Source organism: Nipponia nippon, unplaced genomic scaffold, assembly GCF_047370975.1.
Source record: "Nipponia nippon isolate SJK-2023a ecotype South Korea unplaced genomic scaffold, ASM4737097v1 scaffold_5, whole genome shotgun sequence".
NCBI classification, from domain to species: Eukaryota; Metazoa; Chordata; class Aves; order Pelecaniformes; family Threskiornithidae; genus Nipponia; species Nipponia nippon.
In genome coordinates, this window is record NW_028262369.1 from 26,107,313 (window position 1) to 26,133,031 (window position 25,719).

The window sequence follows — 25,719 nt, forward strand, 5'->3', positions numbered from 1 at the left end:
AGTTTTGCCAAAAAAATAGTTTGACACATACTAGCTTATAAATAGATGGTTCTGCCAGATCAAACAATGATATATTACACTGACCACTCAAACAGCCCAACAATGAAGCAATTTTCATGAGGATGCAATACGTTTTTACTTTTTTAAATTGAAAATAATAAACAGATTGGCTTGTATTATCATGAAAAATGTGCTAAAGGGTAAGGTCTGTGAAGAAAAATCTGACAAGTCATAGGTCATAAAAGTTTCAGTTCAAGCTTGTTCATATTATAGTGAAGTAAATTATTGCTGAAAACTTCTTTCAAAGAGTTCCTTTTTGATTGGGTCTTGGTTTTAAGATGAGCAAACGCTTTAAATGTGAGCTATTGCCATTGTTTGTGAGCAATAAACAACAGACTGAATAGAAAAGCAGAAACCACAGGTCATTCCCACTGGTGTAAAAGAAATGCTATGCGGTGTTTTTCTTCCAACCGCAGAATACCCTTTATCTAACTGTGACTGTATACATCATCTGTCCATGCACAGGCATCTAAACGGGGAGTTCTCACCATCACACAAGGTTTTTCTTTCTTGTACAGGTACAACCCATAAACCCAGCTGGCACTTGGGAAAATCAGACTGGCCAATGCAATGCTGACATGGCTGACTACAGCACAACCTGACAGCAGTGAGATACTCCGGGAGCATTAAGTTTTTTTCTAAGATTAAACTCCCTTCACTGGAACTGTTTGCCATTTAATCCTAATTTTGTTCTTTCTAAAATAAGACTGTTTTGATCATGATGAGCAGTGTCCCTCTCAGGACAAAAATGATTTCAAGTGGAGATGTGACATAGATCAGTATACCTGCATTAAACCACAGGACCAAAGAGTGCCTTGCACCTACGGTGTCTGCAGCAGAACTACGTGGTGCAAATGATTCATTGAGAAACATCTTTTTCCTGCTAGGCTCTGGAGAGATGCCTGAATATGATAAGGAGCTGACAGGGCACCAGCCACACTCAAATGCCTTCTGGTTCATCTAAAGATGCAGAGCAAATCTCCTCCCCACATTTAACATCTTTGGGACCCTTCCAGTCATGTCTTTCCCTTCTTACAGTCTTCCAGCTCGCCGCAACTTTCTGGCCCTCCTCAATATCCTCCTCTGTCTCCTTCCCCCCCAAGGACATCTCTTCCTTTCTCGGCCCCTTCTGCTTCCGCCCGGGAGGTTCCTGGGGAAGAGGCCGCAGGTGGTGCAGCTTGTGCGCAGCTCAGCCTGTTGCTGGGACATGCTGCCGTCAGCTGCACCTCTTCCTTGCTGGGAGACCCGCTGGATCCTTTCAGACAAAGATTTTATCCGACACAGCAGCCGCAACTCTCCCCCAGTGGCTGTTTCTAGCAGAGAGGCCTGCGCTCCGGCATGCGAAAGTGCTCTAACACACAGCACATACTTTTCCAGGCTCCACCACAGCATCAGGCTTAATGAAACACTTAATTATCAGACCTCAAAACTCGGGATTTCCAAGTGAGACAAATGGATGCCCTGCACTGGGGCCTGGCTGTGCAATCCTTCCTCTGCTGAACACTTGCACCTGGGGACAGGTAAAACTAGCAGGCTGAGAAACAAAGAGGCTACATAAAGTACGCTTACTGATAGGAATGAGGCCATGCTGCTAACTTGTTCTGCCAGCGTAAGGAAAGCCTGGTTACAGGATCCAAATAGCTGCTTGGCATCTGAGAAGCAAGGAACTAAATCAGAGGCCAGAGACCTAAGCATTAGTCCATGAGTCAGAATAGGAAACACTGAAATCATTGCATTCATTGATTGAAGTAGTCTCACCTAGAACAGGGAGATCTGGCTGGAAGAGTCTGGGATGACTGGACACAAGCAACGGATGCGACAAGGAGACACCACTGCAAAGATGCCACTGAAACTATGGCTCCTGCCCGCATTTCCACTTTCAGAACAGTTCAGTGAAGCGCACCAGCAGCTCTCTCCTGGTGCTGAGGCACGGGACCAGACCGTAGGGAGCACTAAATCTTAGTTTCCAGACAAAGTTGCATACTCTGGTCCAAAGAACAAGCACTTCAAACCACGGTGGCAGCATGCAGGTTTCACAATATCCATGTCACAGAGAAGCACAGGGGGTTTTGCAGTACTGACCATTTGTTTTGCACTCAGCACAATTCACCCAGAAGTCAGATGTACATCGTTTCTCCCTCCCAGCCTGCCAGCCACAAAACACTCACCAGCTTTCTTTTCCATTAAAAATTTAACTTCTACAAGCAAAATATAAAAAAGCCTCCATCATGACAAACATGCAGAACAAGAGCAAGATGGGTTAGGGCTGTCACCACTACCTCTTTGGTAGCTGGGAATTTGTGAGGTGGAATTTTTTCAATACTGATCTGCTGTTATCTGGAATGGATTGTATGGCGCTCTAAATTTTTTTATCAAAACTGTAAAACCAGTAAAACACAACAGTTCTGGTTAGAAGAACTCTTTCAGGGTGGAGTGAAAAAAAAGAAACGATTGCCGGAGAGTATCTGGTGTTGATCACAAGGAGAATAAGTACTATTTGCCCAGAGAAAACAAGATTTTTCCACTAACCTCTTCTTCTGCTTTCTCAGCAAATTTTTCTGTTTTCTCTAGTCTGCGGCCTTTCTCTAGCCAGTAAATTCAATATCTTGTGAGATCTAGAGAGAACAAAGTGAGCATTAGACAGACAAACAAGGAAGGGGTCAATTATTGTATTAAAATCCCCAAGTGCATTGTTTTAGCACAAATTTCACATTTGGTTGCGCATGCTTTTAAGTGATTCCTTATTTTGTACCTTATAAATGGGCACCAGATGCCAGAGAGAATGATCGAAATTGCAGTGAAACTCGAGATCAAATAAGTTTTTCCCTGACCTAAACCTACTTAAGAAATATCATGTATGCTTTTCCCCCAAATATTTAACAACAAAAAAAGCCTTTCTCCTAATTTGTCACCTTAAGAAGCTGACAAGGAGAAGCGCATGCACAAGTTGCAAAATCTCAAAGCCTTTGTCACTCCAAGTCACTCCCCTATTGAGGCACTAAAGGACTGGAATTATCCTTGCCTTAAAATCACGAGTTGGCTTTCCTTTCCCAAATTCAAACATCTAACAGCTGTAAAAATGGCATCCAATCAACTGCTGACTCTGCCAATTTTGCAGCGTTCCTGCTCACGTCCATCTGTCTCCTCCTGCCACGCTGCAGCACGTCAGCAGTGCGGTGAGGAGGTAGGGCAGAAATTGGCTTGCTACCCATGTGTGTGGGCCAGTAGTCAAGTAATTCCACTTAACAAGCTGGCCACAGATCCACCTTTCATGTCGAAACATGGGGAGAATTAGGAAACTTTTAAAATTAAATAATTCTACAATTGATGTTCTTCTGTTGTTTTTTTTCTTAAAAACTTTTTTCAAATTTTTAATTAGAAACACATTATTTCTCTCCTTTTAAAGCCCTCCTGGATTGAGTTAGTTGGATCAAAGAACAACAAGTTCTATACAAGTAAGATCATGTTAAGTTACTGAATCTTTTTACGAACTATCTGGCTGCCTGCAGTGTGGCTAAAATATTTTTTTGCCACCATATGAACTGAAGAGAGACTGCAAGTCTTTCTTCAGACACTGCTTTCTAAGAAAAAGTCCTTTTAGATATAACCTGTTGCCTCACATTAACTTCAGGCTCTCTCAAAGAGTATTCCTAACTATATTTTTAACAATTTGGGATATTGGAACCAATCTTCTGCTCTGCCAGAGCACTGTCATGAAGCCAGGGAGCTGAGCCTGACCCAAGCAAGGCCCTACACAGCTTTCTAGAAGGTATAAGTCACCTCTCTTGCTGTAAAGCAAAGAGCCACTGTTCTTTCCTCTCTAGAATGTCGTAGGAGTTTCATTTTCGCACACCTTGGACTGAAAAAATGTTCTTTTCTGAATTTTCCCTTTGTGTGATGCGAACTGTACTCCTCTTCACAGTCCACTAATTATAAACTTTGAACCAATAGCTAGTTACTGCCAGCATAGAGTACTTCCAGCTATAACCCCCCTTAAAGGACAGGAGCCTCCAGTGGTTGAGTGAGCATCCATCTAACCCTCAGAGATGTAAACAAAAGCTGCAGTTTGCATCATGTTATTCTAAGCTGAAAGAACCAGCAGCGAACCACCACCATGGGTCTTGTTCCCTTAGGGCAATGGGATACAGCTTATCTCCATCAGTCAGGAAAACAGAAAGAAGAAATGGTATATGGGCATCAAACTTACAATTTCAGTATTGGCCTACGAATGCCATGACAGAAACCCCTTCTCCTTTTTGTTAGGGAAAACGGCAATTGAAAGGAAGCAGCAGAAAAGACAAGAGAAGTTAGAAAAAATGGAAATTGCTGTATCACAAAGCTCTGACACAGAAATGAGTGATTGCAATGTAACAAACTACCACACACCAGCTTCTCTCAGTCCACATGCACACTCATATATATCCCTGGGGGACCTTTTTTTTCAAATATGGGGCAGCTTTCCCACGAGTTTAAGAGAAAAATGCTAAATCTAATTATTTTCCACTTTTGGTCAGAAATACCAACAGCAAGTTATTACTGGGCAGCTGACAGATGCTTGCTTGTGTGTCAAACCCTTTAGCTAGAAGCTGAGCTGAGTCCTGTTCCTTCTTAAGTCAACAGAACTTCTCTGAGATCTTTCACTATGTCCTAACCAACATTGCTCTTTATGGCAACCTTTAACTATGAAACACCAGGGATTGTCTAAGTTAGAAACCTCATTTTATATTGATTTCAAGTTAACACAGCCCTTAAAATGGGGGCAGGGTCCTTAATGCCTTTGAAAAGCCTGCTCCACATTTTGCCATAGATTTGGAGAGTGCAGAAGCATATGGAGTAAGTTTGGAAAGTCACTTGTGTGATCTCTTACTAAAACTCCAAGGTACTATTCAACAACCTAGCCTTTTGGAAACTTTTGCATGCTGCTTACAGGACACGATTCATCCTTTTGACATAAATAGGAAAAGTTGTTTGCATCAAAGCTTGATAGGTTGGAAACTTTCCTCTTTCTACATATAATACATAACAGAATAACTTCCGGAACTGAAGCTGCTGAGGGCCAAACCCTGTCAGTGGGAGCTTTGCTATTTGCTTCATTAAAACCCCAGTGTGGCCCTACAAGAACAATATATACTTTATAACTGCAAGTTAAATTCAGTGTTGTTGCATAAAATATTTTCTCTCCAGCTGACAGCACAGGAAAATTATGCCCTCTGTTGCACCTCTATATTTCTATCCTATATGAAAGTCTTTCAGACCATGCTGTCTTTCTCATCAGGTGGTGGACTCTGTTTTTCAGCCCACAATTTTGCAAATGAGAGTGATGAATTTACTACTTGATCTTAACAGGCATTTGAATTCCACCCCCTGTTAAAAGACCTCTTTATTCTCCTGCATAGGTTTTGGAGAGGACCTCACAGGATCAAACTCTTCCACCCCTTTGATGACTATTAATGACTTGCACCATCAGAAGCTGAGTTTAGCACAGATAATGTCCTTGGATGACCCACCAGCAAGAGGTCATCACTATATATACAGCTCTTAATCCAACACTATACCTCTGATATGCCTGCAGAATTTGGCATTTCACTCCACTATGTAAAACCTTTGGACTCTCTGGAATTCAGACTATTTAACTTCAAAGTTCAGGCTCATTTGCTGGTTATGGGTAGTCTCACTAAGTCACCCAGTGTGTTTACTTCTAAAAAGTCTGTCCCATATCCTGTTTTCTGGGATGTTTATAAGCACTCTTGTGATGCTCACTGCATCTCTCCCATTCAGACAGAACAGGTCTTACCTGGGATGACATACTGGGATTTGGAAGCTGGAGGACATGTCATTACAGCTCTGTGGATGCACTTTAAACTACCCAATGGCCAAAATATTGTAGATTAATTGCCATTTACCAGTTTTCTGGTGAGGATTTTGCTACCTTCTTAACCTCCACAATACCACAGATGGACTGCTACCAGCCCCCGAGTTGGTCCACCTGAAGTTACTTCCAATAGATCTGCAGCCACAGCACAACCATCACTACTGCCACATATTGCTATGACTGGATCACCCAAGACTATAACCCTGATGCAAACCAGCTACTGCAAATAAATTTATTCTCTGGTTAGCCACAGCACCCCACTGGTGTTTATAACTAAGGCCAGTGTAGATATTAGCAGGTAGGCAGTTTCCTATGGCAGCAGGCTGCTGAAGGGCAGCAGAGTGGTCTTTGCTTCCTGTGGCTTAATTTGCCTGTGTGGAGCCCTGGAAAGCCAGGATGGCTGGGAAAAGGGTAGGATAAAGGCATACTGCAACAGCATTTTGAGTAGACTGAAAGAGGAAGGGAGAATGAGGGTCTGAACAGCCAGAGGCAAGGAAGCTGCAGCACTTGGATGAGTAAGTGAATCCTGGACAAAGGTAACCACCAAGAACAGTTAATAATAATCCAACACACAGGGGCACATCAGAGACAAGCACTCCAACATGAAACGCTGTTCACAACAATCTGCAAATGAGCTAACACTAAATGAAAACAAGCGACTTAGAAACTGGACGGTGGCGGGAAGACAGGAGAGGTTATTGTACAACTTGCTCCTCCTGCCCAGACCTGCCAGTGCAGCTGGATTCTGACTTGCAGCATCATCACTTTTCCAGTCTCGGCCTCCTGAACCTGCAAGCAGCCCCTCGCAGTGACCTGCCAAACCTTTGCTATCCAAACTTTTCTTCCTTTGAACAGCCTGATAAGGGACCAACCTGTGCAGTAGCTTCTCACCATGCCTCGGAGGAAGAATACAATGAGGCCTATAAAGCCAATTGCACTTGTTACCTGAGGCAGCTTTTGAACTCTGCACAGAGAGGCTGGAATGCCCCCTTCCACTTAGCAGAACAAAGGCCAGCCAACCTGCAGGGTTTTAAATCTGAAAGTTAAACATGAATGTGATTAATGTGTGGCTTTGAATTTCATTTATTATTGAATTGTATACATTACTCCAGGCTCGGAGGTTTTTCCTTTTTATACTGCAAATGTATGTTCTGTTTGGGAGGGGTGCAGAGCAGAGAACACCAGGCAAAAGTATTTCCATATGTATTCCCCAAATTCTCTGCCTGAAGGACTTGAGCGAGCCGGGATTTATACTGTGTTCCACTGACCCCAAAAAAACAACTTGAAACAGATTTAGAGAAGATGCGCTGGAGCTCATTGCAGTTGAAGCGCTGGATACTTATGTGACAGCCTCCAGGAATCCTTCCAGGTCCACCCTTTCCTGTGAATCTGCTAAAGCTCCAGAAGATTATCAGAGTTAAGCTAATGTGCAGGATGCTGGGTTGGAGGAGATGGGTTGCCCCTGGTAAGAGTCATAAAAATGATCATCTTTTGTAACCAGTGCGCCGACTCAAAAGGCTGAGTCCTTGATCCCATTTAAGTCATAATCCTCTGATAGGAGCCAGAAAGCTGGACCACACCACTCCTGTATGATCCTGCTGGCTTCAGTGGAATGCTGCATGACCAAAAGAATATCCTGGCTTTTACTACTGCGGAAACCTTTAATGTATTTTTAGAAAGAGTTAACCCCATTTGTTACATACAAGGGGCAACTGTAAAGTGCACCTGGACACTTCCAGTCAGGACTTTTTCATTCTCTGTATGGCTTTGGGTAAGTCTTCTGACTTTACCACAACATAACACAAGACTAACAAAGGTGCTGAGAAATACTTGAAAACTTTGTTTTAGGGAATATAGTTCTTTTTTAATTAGAGGGTTTCCCTGGAGAAATCTTAACTCTAGAGTGTCAAATGGCCAGTATCTGACGTGCATCACCTGCCTTTCTCTGGCAAGGGATCTCCTTCTGCAAGTCCTGTGCATTTTCATTCATTCACCCAGCCTTCTGCTGTGCTAGGTGGAGTTCTCATTACGGTAGTGATTCTGTATAGAATTGAACAACACGTCTGCATAAACGATGAAGCTACACAATTCAGTGCCCTGACACTTTTACTTTATTTTATGATTTTGACCTCCTGAGAAGCACCGTCAGCTTTGCCTCAAAGACAAGACACTGGCTTCTCTCCCACCATCTAACTCAGCCCATTAGTACTGAATGCATGCTGTGTAATCACAGGCCCCAGGATGATGATTTTATTGAGATCATTCTTCAGTATCCAGCCAGATCTTCAGAGAACTGTTTGCATTTTGATAAGAAAACTGGGAGGAAGGATTTGCAATTGTATCATACACTACCACTCACTTTGCTATGGTTAATTCTACAGGGACCACCATTAAAATGTCCAGTGAGCTGGCCTTTCATGGGATGCCTCTTGCTGGGCTGGGCAGGGAGGATCTGAAAGAAATGAGAGATGATATAAAGAGCTTCCCTTTTCCAAAGCTCAGATCTAGATGGCTTCTCATAATTTTCCATGCCAATTTGCATCTGGAACTTCATTTGCTTGTGGAATGGAGCATGGCTATTACAGAAGGAGAGCTCTGTCTCCAGAAATAGTTTCTGGCTCAGGAGGACGACTGACCTTTGTTCTGAACAAGAATATGAAACTCTGTTGCCTTGGGACACCTTTGAATCCTTGTCTCCTATGCTTTAGCCATTACTAGCCCTATGATTTCAGGTCATAATATAGGAATACAGGTTTATAGGAATATAGGTTTATAGGAATACAGGTTTATAGGAATACAGGAATATAGGTTTATCCTAACAGCACTAATAACCTTCCTGGCTTGCCAAGCTTATTACAGAGTAATGCTTCTTTAATTCTTTACTTCCCAATCAAAAGGTTCAGACAGTGGATATGGGAATTGTAGCAGTGATTCTTAGACCTGATATATGTCCAGCACTAATTTTGCTAGAGTCTTCCTGAAATATGTATAGAAAAAATATTGACCACTTAGGACCTTTTAGGAGCAGGGAAGCCCAGAATATCATATCATTGATCCACGGCCTGAGATCAGCCCTGCAACTTCATCCTCAGTCTGAAATCTGGCAAATGCTGCGCACTTGCATGGAGCTTAGAGAACCGAGCTGAAGCTCTGATCTCTTAACTGCAAAGACAAAACCTGCTGCATCTCCAGCTCACCTTGGTGTAGTACAGATGCAAACCAGACAAAGCACAACAACCACATTTCTGCCAAATGACTGAAAATACAATATACGGTGCTTATTCTGGCTATACAACTTATGCTTGGGCCAGAAGGACAAATAAGCTTTGAGCAGGGGACTGGAAAAGAATGCTCTTACAGTTCTGTGATCCTCGATCTGGCCATAAAGCACATATCAACATAGCAGTCAAATGTAGCAAAAATGTAAAAAGCATTTGGTCCAGACCCCAAAAACAAAAAAATATCTACAGCTCCTCTGCAAAATGATGCTTGCAACCCTCACATATTGCTCCCAAGCCCAGAAAACTGCCTGTTTGCTGGGGACATCTGCATCACTTTTGCCATTGTCTGCCAGCAAGAAGGCCTGACCTGCATCTGAACTTATTCCAGGGATATTTCAATAGATCTGCAGTTTCCCAGTAAGCCCAAAAGTCCTTGGTTAGGACATCTCTGTCCTGTGCAAGCCAAACCAACTCTCCCATTTTTAATTTGGTATGGCTGGTCCTCCCCCAGTCTCTTAATTAAATGCAAGAGGAAAAAAATAGGTCTGTTAAGACCCACCGAGTGGCCTCTCTTTCTATGTGCTCACGTGGCTCCATTCTTGGAGGCTGACCCAGGGCAGAGCTCTGCTCTTCTACATATATTTTTCAGTGGAAGCATTTTTTTTCCTTCCATAGATTTATTCAGACTCCAAACTTCAAATCCATCAAAACTGTCACGGACCATTTGCAGGATGGGAAGCTATTGTGGGTCCAATCAGCATGGGTGTCACAAACAATTATCTGCTGCAGAATGATCCCAATTAGTAAACACCCTGCTAACAGGCCACCTCCCCAAGGATGCTGATTGCCTGTGACAGTGTTTTTTTCAGGATGTCTGCTGGAAAACTACAACTGACGCCTTTGTGGGCTGGCTTCTGGCAAATTCCTTGTTAACCCTACAAAAGAATCTACACATGGATAATTAAAAATAGATTGGAGTAGAAATTTAAAGGACATTTAGCTTTGTCACCCAAACCCCTTATAACAAGACCTACTTCTCATCTGGAATAAAATGGAAATTCTACTCCCTGTCTTAGCTTGTACAAGGCACTCTGTTTTGATGTTTTGCTCTAGGCTTTTGGAACTAAATAAAAATTTCAATATAAACACTCCTTTCCACTTTCACCTTTCTTCTCTCCTTTTCTTTTGGTGCAAAACTCTTAAAGAGCTGCCTGAAGGACCAAGCTCAGTCAGTGTTTGAAACCTAGCTGCTTACTCCTTGCTTAAGGCATGCTGCTGCCTTTTCTGCTGTATGCCACTATCTAAAAGAACAGCCTTTAACAATCACAGAGCTATTTTTATGGGATGAAATCACAAAGCCAGGAGTAAATGAAGATACAAAACTAAGTAACCTTTTGACCACCCAGCTCTCTCCTGAAATGGACTGGGGAGTGATCAGAGACTCCTCTTCACCCGGATCTACTGTCAAATCAAAAGATAGCAAGCCCAAATCCGGCGTAACCCAGGAATAATACCACTACAAGTAGTGGAACTGCAGACAGGCTGAAGACAGGAAGAACAGAACTCTGCTTTCCACCATGTGAACTCGGCCCCTGCAGTTCATGCAAGACAGGCCAGAGGACAACTAGCTGTAGCTATAATTCAGTATGTCGTAGGTAATGCCATGAGTACAGAAGTTTGAAGCTGCAGTATAAGATCATGCTGTGAACTACCAATTGCTTGGATCAGAAGATTTCAGCTGAATGGCTTTCACACTGAAAGCATCTCATATAGGCATTACTGCCTATAATGCAAAGGTTATAGTCTGACCTGCTTTGTACATCCTAGCCATCATTTTAAATGCTGTAATACATAAGTCTCTGCTTCACACTGCTATCAGCAGATGCTCCAAGAGACTAAACTGCCAAATGCCACATAAAGCAATATAAAAAGCCATACCTCGAGCAAAATGTACTGAAGAGTAGCAGTAAGTTGCAATTTCCTCACTGGTGGCTGTTGAGAAGGGCCCAGGCAGCATTTGATACAAACTGTGCAAATCAGATGAGGAAACCCTTCACCCTTCTCCAGTCCCAGAAGCAGCAAGCCAAGTGCAGTGATGCAGGATTGTTTCAGGTTTAGCACTTCAATTCTCACAACGCTGACTGTGTTTTACAGTGTTGCGGATGATGCAGGTGGAGACCCACCCAGAGCAGGGAGAACAATGAACGAAGTATTCCTATTCTCCAGCCAGGTGGTCAGAGCTTTATTGGATGCAAGTTGGATGGAGAAATACACTGTTGAGGCACACAGATTCCTTCCTGAATGGGCCACAGTACGTAAATGACCTGCATGCATGCATCTCTCCAAGAATAGGAGCTGAGTATGGACTATGCATTAATGGTAAAGTCATCATAATTGGACTCCTTGGATCGTGAGTGGGCAGCTTTATGTAAGAAAGTTCATATTGAATTCAATTTGAATTCAAAATTCATATTGAGCCACAATTGGTTGGGCTAGACAATATTCACATCTACTACAGGGCAGAGTAATTCCTTCTTCTGTGGGACTGTTGGGTAAAATCCCATGACCTGCCGGTAGTGAAATCTTAGCCATAATCCACAGAGTCCAATTATATGGAGGTAGGAAGACTGATTTGGTCATCAAGGCTGCCTCCCAGCCAGCAGTCTTGCTCCCAAGAAATGGGCTGTAGTACCATACTCCATTTCCTTTCAAGTGTGCCAAGTCCGCCCACACTGCTCAGTAATACTCCCACACCTCTGCGATTTTGGCAGGCTCCTGTACAGCCTCTCTCCTTCTCCTCTGGCCGGGGGTAAGCAGACTCTCTTCTTTAATATGTGGGGGCAAGTAGATTCATTTAACTCATCACTCTTACTTTCAGCTCTGATTTCAATCCAGTTGATTGGTAATTTCTTAGCAGTATATTCTACCCCAACTATATCTTCAGCAGGGATAAACTGCCAAATCTCTGTAGATTTCCAGGGACCTATGCTGCTTACCCTAGTCTACAGCCTGGCCCAATAACCTGACTTCAGTTACCTTGTTGTTAGTTTATCACACGCACCCAAGCATGCAAGCCCAAACTATACACTGCTCACGTTGCTGTCTCTCACCTTAAAGCTTTCAGGGTTCCTCCTTCCTAAAGAATTTTGCTTTCAGGTGTTTTTCTCAGATAGAAAAACTTATTTTCCTGCTCTAACACTCCATCACTTTCATTATTTTTATCCCACCAAAACTACCAAACTTCCTGGTTTCTGCCATGCTTCATGTACAAGGTACTCAGTAATGTTTGCAAAACATGGCACCTAAAACTTTCATTAAAATGCTTTTTACTGCTTTGCTAATGCACAGAAGGAGCCCTCAGCAAAATGGATTAATCAAAAACTTTCATCAGTCACATTGGTCAAAAATCTGCATGATCAGACCCATGTATCATTTGTCATTTCTACTAATCCACATGACTGAGTTCCTACCCAAGACAAGCCAATTTTGGAGGGAGGGCAAGATCTTGTAAGACCCTGTATCAAATCCTCGACTAGGCTCCAACTGCAATATATCTAATACAGTCCCTTTGTCCAATAATTTGCCTTTGCATGATTGAGGATGAAATTGCACAACTATTCCCTCCCTGCCTCTCCCCCAAGCACAATACCCTGTGGTTTGCAGCAATTTAAGACTTAGTTCAAGAATTTGTCTCACTTTACTCCCATCCTGGTGGTCCACACTAAATCCCAACTCTTTCTCCTTTGCTTTCTTATTCCTTCCTTCCTGATCCACCATGGCCCCAGCATCCAGAGCTTCACCATCCTTTTTCTTCACCTTCAGACTGCAAAGTCATCGGGACAAAATGTGAGAGATGATCTCCAATATGACCAACTCAGTTTACACAAATCTTAACGGTGGTGGTATTGCTTTCCTATCCACCTCCCTCTTTCCAAAGGAGATTAAGACAGACTCTGAATTCCTGTCTTGGTTGAAGAGACCATTCAGCCCTCTGTAAAACAGCAAGGGGTATGGACACTTGTGAAGTAGGGAGAAAAAGCAGGCTGGCTGTCTCCCAGGGGAAGGGCTTTGCACATCAAGCTGAAGACAGAGAATCTGACTCTGCTTTAAAGAGGAGGGACATTGTGTGAGTAACTCCCTCTGAAGTCAAAGGATTTTGCGCGCAGATATGCAAGGGCAGAAACCCGGAGCCACAGAGTCAGCCTTTGTGCCAGCTGATGGAACAAGCACCCTCCAGCTGTAAAACAGCTCTGAACACTGGGATAAAGCTGGAGCCACTGGAAGTGTCCTTGCAGCCGCAAACAGATTTATGACCCAAAATTCAAACAGGAATTATCATTGCAACCACTGCTGATACCAGAAGACATTCATTCCCTGCCTATCCATCCTGTTTGGCTCACAGATCCCGGTGGTCCTCCTCAGGACAGCCACACAATCTATGTGAAAGCACTTGACTTCTGTGGAGGCCATGAATTTTCTGTGTTCCCTACTACGCACACTCGCCAAGTCTTGATTTAGCTACAGTAATCTCTGCTGCCTGTTCCCACAGAGAGAAATGTTTATTTTATAGGCTCTGATCTCAAATGGATGGTAATAAATGGCCTGCCTCTGCATCAGAACAAGGTCGCTGACCCAATCTGCTGCCCAGCAAACGTGTATAAATTCAGCCAACCCCAGAACTGCAGTAAGAGCCAAGCCTGCCCCAATCACCCTGGGCTGCCAAGCTGGCTGCCTTGTGTCGGCATATCGCAGGCAGAGAAAGTCTGGCCTGTAAATGTGACTTGAGAGACGATGGGACATGAGGGAATTGCACCCTTGGAAGGACAGAAGGCCCTAATTGCTTTCGCCACTGCAGATCCAATATAAGCTACACAACCAAAAGGGAGAGACTTCACAGCTTGGCCAGCGGGAGCTTCCTGAGCTATGAAGGAGCAACAGCACTTTGGCCTAAGAGGGAAGTAGCCCATACACATAGCTGGAGCAGCTCGAGGCACCTCTCCTTCACAGGGAAAGTAGCTGATGCATTGTAGATCAACTTGAGAAATGGGAATGTTCTGGCGGAGCCTGCTTTCTGGCCACGACACTTCCAGGCCAGAGGACTCACATGAATGTCTGAGCTGGGCCTGAAGTGTTTTACTGCAAATGGCCACTTTGACACCACCACACACATGTATACTGTCAGGTTTTACAGTAGGACTCATGGCACTTCCAGAGTCAACAGCTTCGTAAAGCCTCACATCAAGTTAGCTAGTGATTCAGCATGTGGTCACTGTGCCTTCTTCAGCAGCAGCTCCCTGACCACGCGATCCTGAGATCTTTGGGACTCTCATGTGGGACTATGGCCTCATTTCTGTCCACTCAGACAGGACACAGGCAATGGAGTTTTCACCAGTTTTATGAGCCTACAGCAGGAGGGCAGACAACACCTGGCCCAGCATAAAGCCTGCCACTACCAAGGGAATCTGCCAGGATGGTTTGAACCAGCAGAGAGAGCTTGTGCTGGACAAGCATGCTCTTTCATGTGGCTGGAGTGTTTTGGATCCAGTACTAACAGCCCTAAAGACAGTTTTATGGTATCATTGGGGTGAGGACTTTGCTTGAACTCCTTTGGTTTAAGCCTTGATTTAAGCTAATGCATAATTCATAATGGGGATGATAACAGATGGCAACTTGTTAAGCCACAGGAACTCAATCAGTTCTGATCACATGACAACACCCTAAATAATTTAAATCATATCCTACTGCAAGAGCTGCTGCTGGAGCCGCGTGTTACAGAGAGACGCCAATGCCACACTGTGGGAATCATCTTGCAAGGCAGTTGTTACAAGTCCCCCTGTTTGCAAAGGGAGAAACTGAGGCACAAGAGCGAGTGGCTTCCACATGCTCACTCCACGAAAGCAGATCGCAGGTGTCCTCCTGCTCCTCTGCACCAGATCCCAGCCATGAGGCCCTGGTCTCTCCTTCTCTATGTGTTGTGCATGTTCACAAAGATATTTGCAAGAGGTAACTTCAGACAAAAAGCATTACTTAAAATAAGGGGCGGGGGTGCCTGTCTGCCACAGCATCATTGCTAATTCCAAGCAGACCCACCAGAGAAGTTTATCACCAGACCAGACCTGTAAGCAGGTATATGATTCAACCAGGACAAAGGGGTGATTCAATCCATAAGGAAATCCACTGAAATCAATGGATCTAAAAACTAGATCCAGATCCTAGCTTTCCACTGGCAAAAACCCACCTTTGCTCCTGGTTTACCCTGCTATACCAGAGAGGTTGCAGGGGCAGGGGCAGAAGAGTGTATTCGGACCACTTCTGACTCCCAGTTTTCATACTCTACTCAGCAATGTAGCCAATCAAAGAGCCAGTGGGAAAAAAGAGACTTCGTAGAACAGGATTCAGAACTGGAACAGTCCAAGCCATCATACCCTGAAATATTAAACCCAACTGTTGGACTCCTAATACTGGGTCAAAAAAGCCAGACCTACATGATGCAAAAGCGATTATCCAACAGAAATTCACAGGTTTACCTTTTGCTGTTGCAGGCTCTGTGTTAGATAAGGACTTTGCTGTCCCCCTGAAGGAAAAGTAAGAGGATAAAACCATCTCATCTGCTCCGGATAATTCATCAAAAATGCAAGCACATCCACTCTTGCCACAGATCCCATTTTTTCTCTGGGTATGACATGGCAGTGAAATGTCAAACCCATTCTCATGTCAGAATCTCTCTTTCTTCAGCTATAGGAGGAAACCACCTTTCCAACACACGGCCTAAACCTCGGTGACATGAAGACCCTTCAGTGTCTCTATGAGAACCAGGAGGCCCTGCCAAACTCCTCAGCCACTTCAGGAAGCAACGTGGGATGGAGGGCAGCAGGGAGTTTTCTCTTAAGTATTTCAGCACCTTCCTTTTATTTCCATCAATTCCCAGGCCGCCACATGCCCATGAAATCTGGGGCTCTGCAGGGAAGTTTCATTCCCAGTGAGTTGAAGGAGTCTTCTGAGTGAGAATACTCTTTAGGAAAGAAAAGTTCCGGGAATATTCCAACACACTCTGGATTACAAGAATGCTTCTACCATCACAGGGGACAAAGCACCATAAAGACTATAAAACTTTAATGAGTTATTATTATCACCTCAGCATACTTATCTACTGCTTTGAGAAGACACACTGAGTGTGAGTCTTCTCTGGAATTCACATCAATCATAATCAGCACAGTTAGTCCCAGCTGAAGCACAGGCATTGGCTGCTAACCGTAAGCATAATTAACACAGACTGCTGCCTCCCACCTCCTGACATATTACAAGGGAACACTGCCTACACTACATTCATCCTTAAACATCAGTTGACTGCCAGACCATTTTTACTTTTCGCTTCTAAAATCACCATCCCCTTTTTTAAACACTTCAAATATAAAAGCACTCATAAGCTGAACAGCTAAATTCTCCTACAGTAACTGTTGCGGGCACTTCATCTCCTGAACAAAAAGCAAACTGCCACCCAAAAATCCTTCCCCATCACAGAGGTGCTTGAAGCCCTGTTTGTTGGTCTAAGCACAACGCATGGAGCTCTTCCGCACACTAGTTCTCACCAAAGCACAACCATGAACTTTCTCTCTGGTTGCACTATTAGCACTTGGAAAAGATGTTTGCAGAAATGCCATTACATAAGATGGACCAGATTCTCAGCTGGACTAAACTCTTTGAATTCAAGGCAGCTATACCAAATGACATGAGCAGAGATACAGATCTGTGTTTCCTCTAAATCTGTGTGTTAGCAGTGAAAGACACAACAGTAGATGGTAACAACCCTGTCCTGATCTTCAGGCAATGCTGCAAATCAGAAGATACCTCATGCCATGGAGGATCCTAAAACAGAGGAGCTTCCCCTCCAAAATGATAATCATCCAAAAACTTCTCACAGATGAAGCAGTTTTACGCTCAGAACAAGGCCCTGCAAAATGTCTCTGTGCTGCCTGGGGCAGGGTCCAATTCTCCATCACTTTGCTAAGTGACTCCAGAAGTCTAGAGAACTTGCAGCTGGGGGCAGCCAGTACTGAAGCAGGCCCCAAGGAAAGCATGAACCATGGGTTTAACCACAGAGAATCAGTCAAAAGTGATTTTGCCCATTTGAGTTTGGACCTAAGGAAGCCCTCTCTTTGTAAGAAGCAAAATCCATTTTTGCCACCATGAACGAACAGTCCCCAGACAAGGCTCACAGTCTCTCCTTCATCCCCCCCATCCCCAAGGCTGCCTATATGAGAGCCAGCACAGCCAAGCTGCTCTCCCTGGGGTGGGGTGCTGAGAGGAACCTCTTACCAGCAGCGACGGACACTGCCTCTCTGCCTCGCCTCAAGCCCAGGCTCAGTGATCAGCCCTGAGGGGAGGCCCTTTTTACACACAAGTTACTCAACTTGCTTTTCTCAGAAGGAAACCTGCAGGAACCCACATCACTCATATGCCCACCTGTTCAGGCTCCTTAAGAATGCCTCTTTCCATCTGAAAAAGCAATCTGACAACTTTTTTTTTTTATGTCAAGCAAGTAATGACACATCTTTCTTATTGCACAAACCATCAAGGCACTAACTTCAAAAGCAATGAACCTTACACTTCACTCTTATTACAGGGAATAGAATTATAGAACATTTTTTCACATGGGGAATTGGAGCGGTCTGAACCCAGACTGAACTTAATCTCCTAAACAGGCCCAAACCCAAATCTCTACTCTGAGTGCTTCCAAACTTCAGGGCACATTGCATCTGGCTTATGTCTCTTGGTCCCGAGCATGCCAAGTCCTGCAGCTCCAGGCAGGTCCTTGACATGGTCCCAGCAAACTGGTGTGTTGGCTACCTGCCTCTGGGGAGGAGAGACAGAACGAAACGCAAGATATTGCAACACGGTGACCTTGTGCGATAAAATTGCCCGAGGAAAATGAACAGCCGGGGTTGCAGGGAACAGCTCTAAAGAAATCAGTGCCAGAGCAAAGAGTGCCAAGGACAGCGAGTTTAGCAGAGGGTGGTGGAGGGAGGGAGGCTGAGGCCGGGAGTGCGGGATGATCAAACTGAGACAAACCAGAGAGGGAAACGCGACCTGCCATGCCGGGACGGGGTCTATAGGCTATCCAACAGTGTCCCCTGGTGGCAGCAGCTAAAGCCTGCCGTGGTGGCAGGGCTCCCGTCTGGTCACCCGCGGCTGGCGTAAAATGCATGTCTCTCTATCTTCTAATTACATGATGACTAATGTAAGTGGATAAATAACAGTTAGTAAGACATTTTGATCTTGCCTGTAGCTATAAGGTCAGGGTATGGTTTTGGTCAAGCTGAAGCGTGAGAACTGCAAAACAAATTGTCTACGTGAACGCACATGCTCCCACTCATGACTTCCCCGTGGCTACCTGCGGACTTGCCCAGGCTGGTCACTGACAGCCAGACCTGCACAAGCTAATCACTCAGCAAGGAGGCTGCCACACGTGAAATGTCTTTTGTGCAGCTGGCCAGCAGGAATCCAAGGCCGTCTTCAAAACCTGGCTTGTTGCATTGGAAAAAAAAAAACAAACCACACCTTTGGCTGTTTTTCCAGCTTTCTCTTTTCATTTCAGTTTTAAAGAAAATTCTGGTTCAAAGGCCTGACCCCAGAAAGGTGTAAATCACTATAAAAATACCAAGTGGAGATTTGGAGTGAACTCAGTTAGGCTTGGAGGGTGCCCTTCCCTCGAGCTAGCCCAGCCAGACAGTACCAGCACAGAGCGGCTCTCTGCTAGCAGCGAGCTTGCAAGGCCATGGAAAGAAGTGGTGAGGCTGAGCACTAAGTCAGGAACTTTCCACTTTCAGACGGCTGGTTTCTCACTGGCACGGGAGTAAGGAAATCACAACACAGCCAGTAGACCACTGATACACGTGAGCAGTCACTGCATGGCAGACTCCCAAAAAAGATGTCACAAACCTCAGAAACCACAGAGGTGACACATACACCTTCCTGAAAGGAGGGATGGAGAAGCAGAAACAGGGGAGATCCAGCGAGATATAAGCCATTTCTTCCCGTGATGGCAAATCTGTCCTGAATTTTTTTCATGGCAAGGCTCCCCTTCCTGGCACCCCAACTGCTCCCACCATAAGCTGACTTCTGGTGGTCCGCAGGCCAAGACTGCCAGGTGTAGCCCATGGCGTGAGGAAACCCATGGGCTGCCAGAGGAAAAGGCAAGCTCAAGAAGTGGGCATGGGGCTTCTCTCCTGCTCACCAAACCCACATTCCAAACGTGTCATCCGTCCGAGCAGTGCAGAGAAACGCCAGTGCTTTGGGGCTGTGGCTGACCCATGCTCCCCAGCATTATGGGGGCAGGTATCAGCCGAGCTCTGTTAGCCAGCATATGCTTTCCCACCTAATGCTGTGTTTTAGCTGTCACAGGACAACAAGAGCAGGTCAGGTAACCAGCTCCATGTTAACCCAATATATCTGCATCTACAGCCCCCCGCCCAGGATTCAAAAACCCAAATGAGGCACCTCAGCCCCCCTAGCAAGCATTAGGCATAAAAAATACATTTCTTGGAGTGGGAACCGGCAAAGGCAAGCAAGCAGAGACATCACTTTGGATGCCTCTTCCTCCGAACACTATGTGCTGTCAGGCTTCTTTAGTCGGAGCTGGGAATGCTCTTCACGGGCAGGCACTCCCTGCTGTGGGGTACTGTGGATCAGAAGTGATTTTTTCCTTTTAAAAGCATAAGAAAGAGTACCAGACTGGCAGAGTGCTCAGCAGGTGTCCTATGCCCCAGGACAGTGGGTTCCTAAACCAGAGATGTTTCCTCAGGATCTTAGCAAAAGTGTGCCAAGAGCAGAGCCCAGAGCCTGCTCCTCTTGTCTGAGGGCATGAGGTTTTCTCATGTGGGTAACTCTGCCCTGCTCTACCCCTCTGCTTCCCAGCAAGAGTGCCCCAAGCCCTCCCTCAGCCTGCCCAGGCCTTCCTTGGCAGCTTGTGGTTTCAGGCAGTCTCTGGGAGGCGTGTACGAACTCCCCTACAATGCGGAAAACCCAGGTCTCCCACTCCCTGTGTAGGCATCTAGACTTTGACCTTGCCTAGGGTTTGACTCACAGTGTGGGCATAGCTACCAGGGCCTTCGCAGCTGTGGGGAGCCAGACAGCGACAGCGCAGACCAGGCAGTACTGGGATGGTGTAAAAACACAGCTACAGGCACATGGGGCGATTTGCGATCCACACGGGGGGGTGCATAGTGAGGGGAGGTGACCCATCGAGTAAGACAGGTAAGAGGTGAGACATTTGGGATCACAGTGTCTTTTTTTTTTTTTAAAAACTACCTCTGTGGGTCCACGTACATTTAGATTAAAGGGGAGATATCCATCAGCTTGTGCAACCCCAGGACACTCACCGTTCCGGGGCGCTCTGACCCAAGCAGTGCATATTTCCATCTGCTGCTCCTTCAAGAGTACGTGCAGTGAGTACGTACACTTCCAAGTCACATTGGGTTTTCTTGCTGACAGCAATTATTTTGATAAAAGACAAAAGGAAAGAACACAATCACTCTGAAAAACAGCTAACTTTTCCTAGCGCAACCCCCCCCTCCCATCTTGCTGTAACATGAAATTTCAGTAATCCAAAAAGGAGATAGGGCAGGTTGAGGTTCTCCAGGACATAAAAAAGGTTGAACACAATGTCAGACACTGCCGGTACAAAATAATCCATGCAAGGACAGAAACAAGCACAACATGCATCAGAAATGTGCAGATGTGAAACCATGACATCCCACTTGTTAAGATACCTGTATTGAGCAGTCCAGCACTCAGCTTCACACTAAATCACTCAGGCAGCAGCCAGGGACAAGCTCTGAGCTAGTGTAACCCCAAAGGGCACCACTGAGATCTCTTTCAAACAAGTCTCTGTTCCCAGATTGCTCCCACAACTCCATTACATCTGGAAGTGTAAATTCTCTGAAATTTTTATGTCATAATTACGATTTTCCAACATTTACATAAAACTTTCACGTACAAGAAAAAACAGATGAAAGTCTTCCACAATGTGTTCAAGAATCCAGCTAGCAGATTTCTGCAGTTTCTTACGCTGCTTTCTTGCATACAATGATAAAATCACTCCTAAGTTATTTTTCCCACAATTGATTTCATGCGCTACTGAAGCTCTACATAAACCCTCTCGTGAGGTCCTGCAGGGGATGTTGGAATCACCTACAGAGTCTGCAACTCTGACCGAGTTTATAAATCACAGCACATATCAGATTACCCCCCACAAGGCTCCAGCGATCCCGGACACTCAGGAAGAGCAGGTTTCTCAGCCCAGATCCAGAGCCCACCTAGGACCAAGAGAGGGCAGTGTGTCCTGCAGATACAGCCAGCATGCCAGGAGCTCTCAGGGAAAGAAGCAAGAGTCTCATTTCCTCACTACAACCACATAGCATTAGCCTTGTTTCTTATGGCAGTTAGACTCATGCTATCCATTTGGGGTGCATCTGCGTCTGTCTAATCCTACTTGAGTCCTCTGGTCAGCCCTAACCAAGCTGGACAGTGAGGTGCAGGCCTCAAAGATAGATAATTACCCTCAGCTTCATAAAAACTGGGAGTCAGGCAGTAGAATCATGTTCCTACTGAGGACAGGCTGAGAAGCTTGCCTGTTACTAGTCATCAGCAAACCCACATGTGGAATGGTAAAAGACAATCAGATACACTAGAAATCCAGCTATATTAAGCTTGCTGTTCAAGAAACTGCACGCTTTAAAGAGTGAGGTAATTTGCACCTTTCAGGAGAGGAATAATGAAAGCAAATTGCTGCATCTACTTCCAGAAGAATATTTGAGAAGTACAGAGAGTAACTCCCGTGTGCCTGGGACTGGACTGCTCCAGGAAAAGAGCCCTGCACACCAGGCTAAATCCTCTCCAGGCAGGAAGAGTAAAAGCAAGTTAAGACTGAGGCTGAATGGAGCCCAGGACAGAGCTGCATGCATCTGCTGTGTAGAGGGAGAGAAAGACAGAAGAGGGGGCTGTGCAGCAGGAAAAGTGCCTCTCCTCGCCCTGACGATGGGAGATCATGCTGTAAAAGGCAGAGCTAATGGGGAAACAGCATGCTGCTTCTCCACTCACACTCCTGCCCCCATAAATCCACCCCATCGTGAAGACAACGCTGAGGCTCAGAAATGCATTATTTTCAACTCTGCCGCTAACCTCCTTTGCAGTCCTGGACAGATTCTCCCCTCCTGGTGGAGATGATTACCTTTAAATCAAAGCACAACCTAGAGATGTGGGATCTCTCTGTACATTTATAAATAGCTCACCTACACATTTCACAGGAGGGCAAATGCCAGTAAGCAGCTTTAACAGCAGCCCCAGCAATGACAACAGCAGCAGCGAAAACACTACCACCTTTCTCCAATGTGTCCTTATTTCCAGCATCCATCATACTAATAGGGACAATTAAAACCTGGAAGAAGCCCCAGGACACTGACAGTTAGTGACTGTAGGCCAGGCCTGAAACATAGTCAAGGATCAGTAGTTATGAATCTGTGAAACAGGCTGGGCAAGTCATAGGAACCCAGCACATGATTGGCATCTCTGGTCCCCGCCTCACTCTCCCCACAAGCCTGGACCACATCTCACATGTTTTCTGCACCAGGCTGTGGCCCTTCTCCTGCCCACACACCAGGCAGAGCTTTTAACTTGCCAAACAGTTTTGCACAGACCACAGTGTGGGAGAGAGGAGAGGTTTTAAGGCATAAATAAAACAAGACCAACCTGGCCGGTGGAAAGAAAGTGATTCATCACTATTAAATCACGTTGGAATCAGCATACTGTGGTCAGGACTCCCAGTGTTAGGGATGTGTTGCAGATATGGGCTGTGCCACTTGACTGGACCCCATTAGGGTTCAAACACCTAGGCAGCCACAACCTTCCCTGTATTGCATGACCTAGTGCAGCAAACATGTCCTCCACCCCGTAGCCCAGCTGAGGCCCACCCTTGAGTGCACCAACGAAACGAGTCGGATCACTGATCCACACCACAACAGCAGGAATTGACTGCTCTGTAGGCTATGAGATGGCATGTGTGTTACGATGAAGTTTCTGCCCCAAATCCTACAAGTCAGGAAGGTTTTGCTAGGTCATCTGATAAGCACAATCTCCAGCAGAACCGGCTCAGATGCTGCTACTGGTCTTGCTTCCAACAATACTAGGAATTTAGCTGATTTTAAGCAAGTAAGTTTTAAATTATTGTGTTGTATCTGCTTTTGCCCATTTGTCACTGTAAAAAATACTGTAAAACACAGGTAGTGTTTTCAGTCCTGCTTGCCCACAGAGCACCTTTCTCTCCACCAAGGTCTTTAGCTTTGACAGAATCAACCTCAAATTAAACAAGGCCCAGCCTGGCCAGCAAAAGGGCTGCAGGACAGGATTCATCACTGCTCGGTAACATCAGGATTTACAGACCAGTCACAGCCCACAGCACCAGGTGCTGTACTGATGGAGTCAACAGCCCCTGCCCCACAGTTTTTTAAAAGCAGCAGCCAGCCAAATACAACAGCGAGAAGGAAGGGAAGAATTAACCATATCATTATATCTCCATGTAGCGTCTGATGGAAATTGTCACCTTCTAGTAAAGTGATTTCCACTATGCTTAGTTGAGGATTGAGGGGAACAAGAGTTTATTTCATGCTGTAGAGAAAAAGTATGGATGTACTTGTGAGAGCAGCCCAGAGACAGCAGAGACTGCAGCATTTGTGGACTGATGACAGCCTTACACAATGTAATGCAGCATGACAAAACAAGGGAAGTTGTTGCTGCAGTACGGTTACAGATCAAAGGCTGGGAGCACCTAGGAGTGAAAGGAGTAGTTGATAACAGGGTATAGCAGCAGAGCTGATACATGGGTGCGACTCAGCCCTGAAGCGCTTTGCTGGTGAAGATAGCCTTCAAATGAGTCACTGACAGATCAAATGCATTGGGAAAGGGACATGGCTGTGCGTGCCAGAGGGCAGATGAGGCAGGAGAAATCCAAGGCTTTAGGCTCTCACAGCCTTGAAGAACCTCTTGGTATTTCTGAAAACTTAAGCCCTGTGTTTGAACCAGAAATAATCACGTGCTTCCACCTCCCCTGTAGTCCCACCTGCAGATCCCTAAGCACAGCACCGAGGCCTTCCTCTGGCACAGAACGGCTGCTGCCTCCCACCCAGAGCTGAGTTTCAGTTTCAGCTGCCCTTCAGTCTGCACTTAATAATCTGCATGAAATGACAGAATCTGCCCAAATGAGAAATTGAGAAATCCTGTGCAAATACAACTGAAGCAATGGTAATATCAAAGAAATTCAAAAAGGGAAAGAGGCTCTTACATCACAGCCCCTTTGCCTAAATACCCCCAGATTTTTTAGTCCGGATAGTGGCTCTCCCACCTCCAAACTCCTGCATGGGACTGCTGGTGCCAAGCAGCTGCAGTGCTCTAGTACAAAACCCTGGCAGCAGGAACACAACTTTGGGTTTCCACATCGCTGAGGGCAAACAAGGTGGTGTTTTGATCAGGAGGTAGAGGTGCCTCTTAAGAGCCGGAGAGGAGTCGTGGCCTAGTCTTTAATATAAACCATTTTTTTGTGCTGATTTAAGCCCAGCACCATACAGGCCTGTGTTGCCGTGGAACAGGGTAAAAGAAAAAATAAAAGGCACCAGATCTGTTAAACAGTTTCCATTTGGTGATTCTCTCCCTCAGCAGATTCCTTTCTACCTATTCTGTGTTTCACTAATGAGAGCTTAAAAAATCCTCCAGCTTCACAGACTTGTTTCTCAAGCTTCAACGCAGAATTTAGACAATGAGAAACTGAAGAAGCAGGTCTTGCTTTATAAAGGTCAAAACCTAATTCAAAAGGAATCTGCACAGGGCAAAAAGCCAGCAAGGAGTTCCCTGTCGCTCTATCACATTGCACCACATTTCAGCCTACACCAGGGAAACGCCAACTGCTTTTGTTCCTGGATATCAGATACACGCACAGTACACAAAACAGCCTTCCCCCTCAGAGTACTGCATGTTACTACAAGCACTGTTGCCACACTGCACAGCCCTTAGCTAGACTGATGCAGTCCATAAGTTGAGCATATCCTGTCAGCATTGGATTCACTGTACTGTTTCCTACCTGCCTAAACAGAATCTCCATGCTGTTCCCCTCCACAGTCTCTTGCTTGTTTGCATTGAATTCGTACTCCTATTCACAGCTCTACTGATTATAATAAGACTGCAAAGTCTGTAAATGGTAAAGTGTAAATTGGTATCACTCAAACACAGAATGTCATACCACATCTCCCTTCCCTAGAGCAGTGTGTTAACTTCAGTGGCTCTGTATCACAGGATCGGAAGGATCCCTGAGAAGGGAGCAGCATGCAAGGCTGAGACAATTTGAGGACAAAATAAAAGCACCCAAAGGCTACCCTGTAAAACTGCGTGGTGCCTCATAGACTTGTTCAGTGGAACAGAACACCAGAAGTTTCCATTTCAGATTGTTTCGCTTCTAAAATGTCACTGCATGAGTTTGTCCCCGCACAAACTGAGCTCTACAGTCTACTACTACATCAAGTT

At 45.2% G+C, this 25,719-nt stretch overlaps 1 protein-coding gene across 1 annotated transcript in view; it reads right to left on the reverse strand.

Moving 5' to 3' along the window:
- LOC148052091 (uncharacterized) overlaps nt 1-25,719 on the reverse strand; it is a 351,328-nt gene that overhangs the window by 320,380 nt on the left and 5,229 nt on the right. Inside the window, exon 4 of the mRNA XM_087733536.1 lies at nt 20,532-20,636. Within this exon, the coding sequence (XP_087589662.1) occupies nt 20,532-20,636 (105 nt within the window). The remainder of the gene's footprint in view (nt 1-20,531; nt 20,637-25,719) is intronic.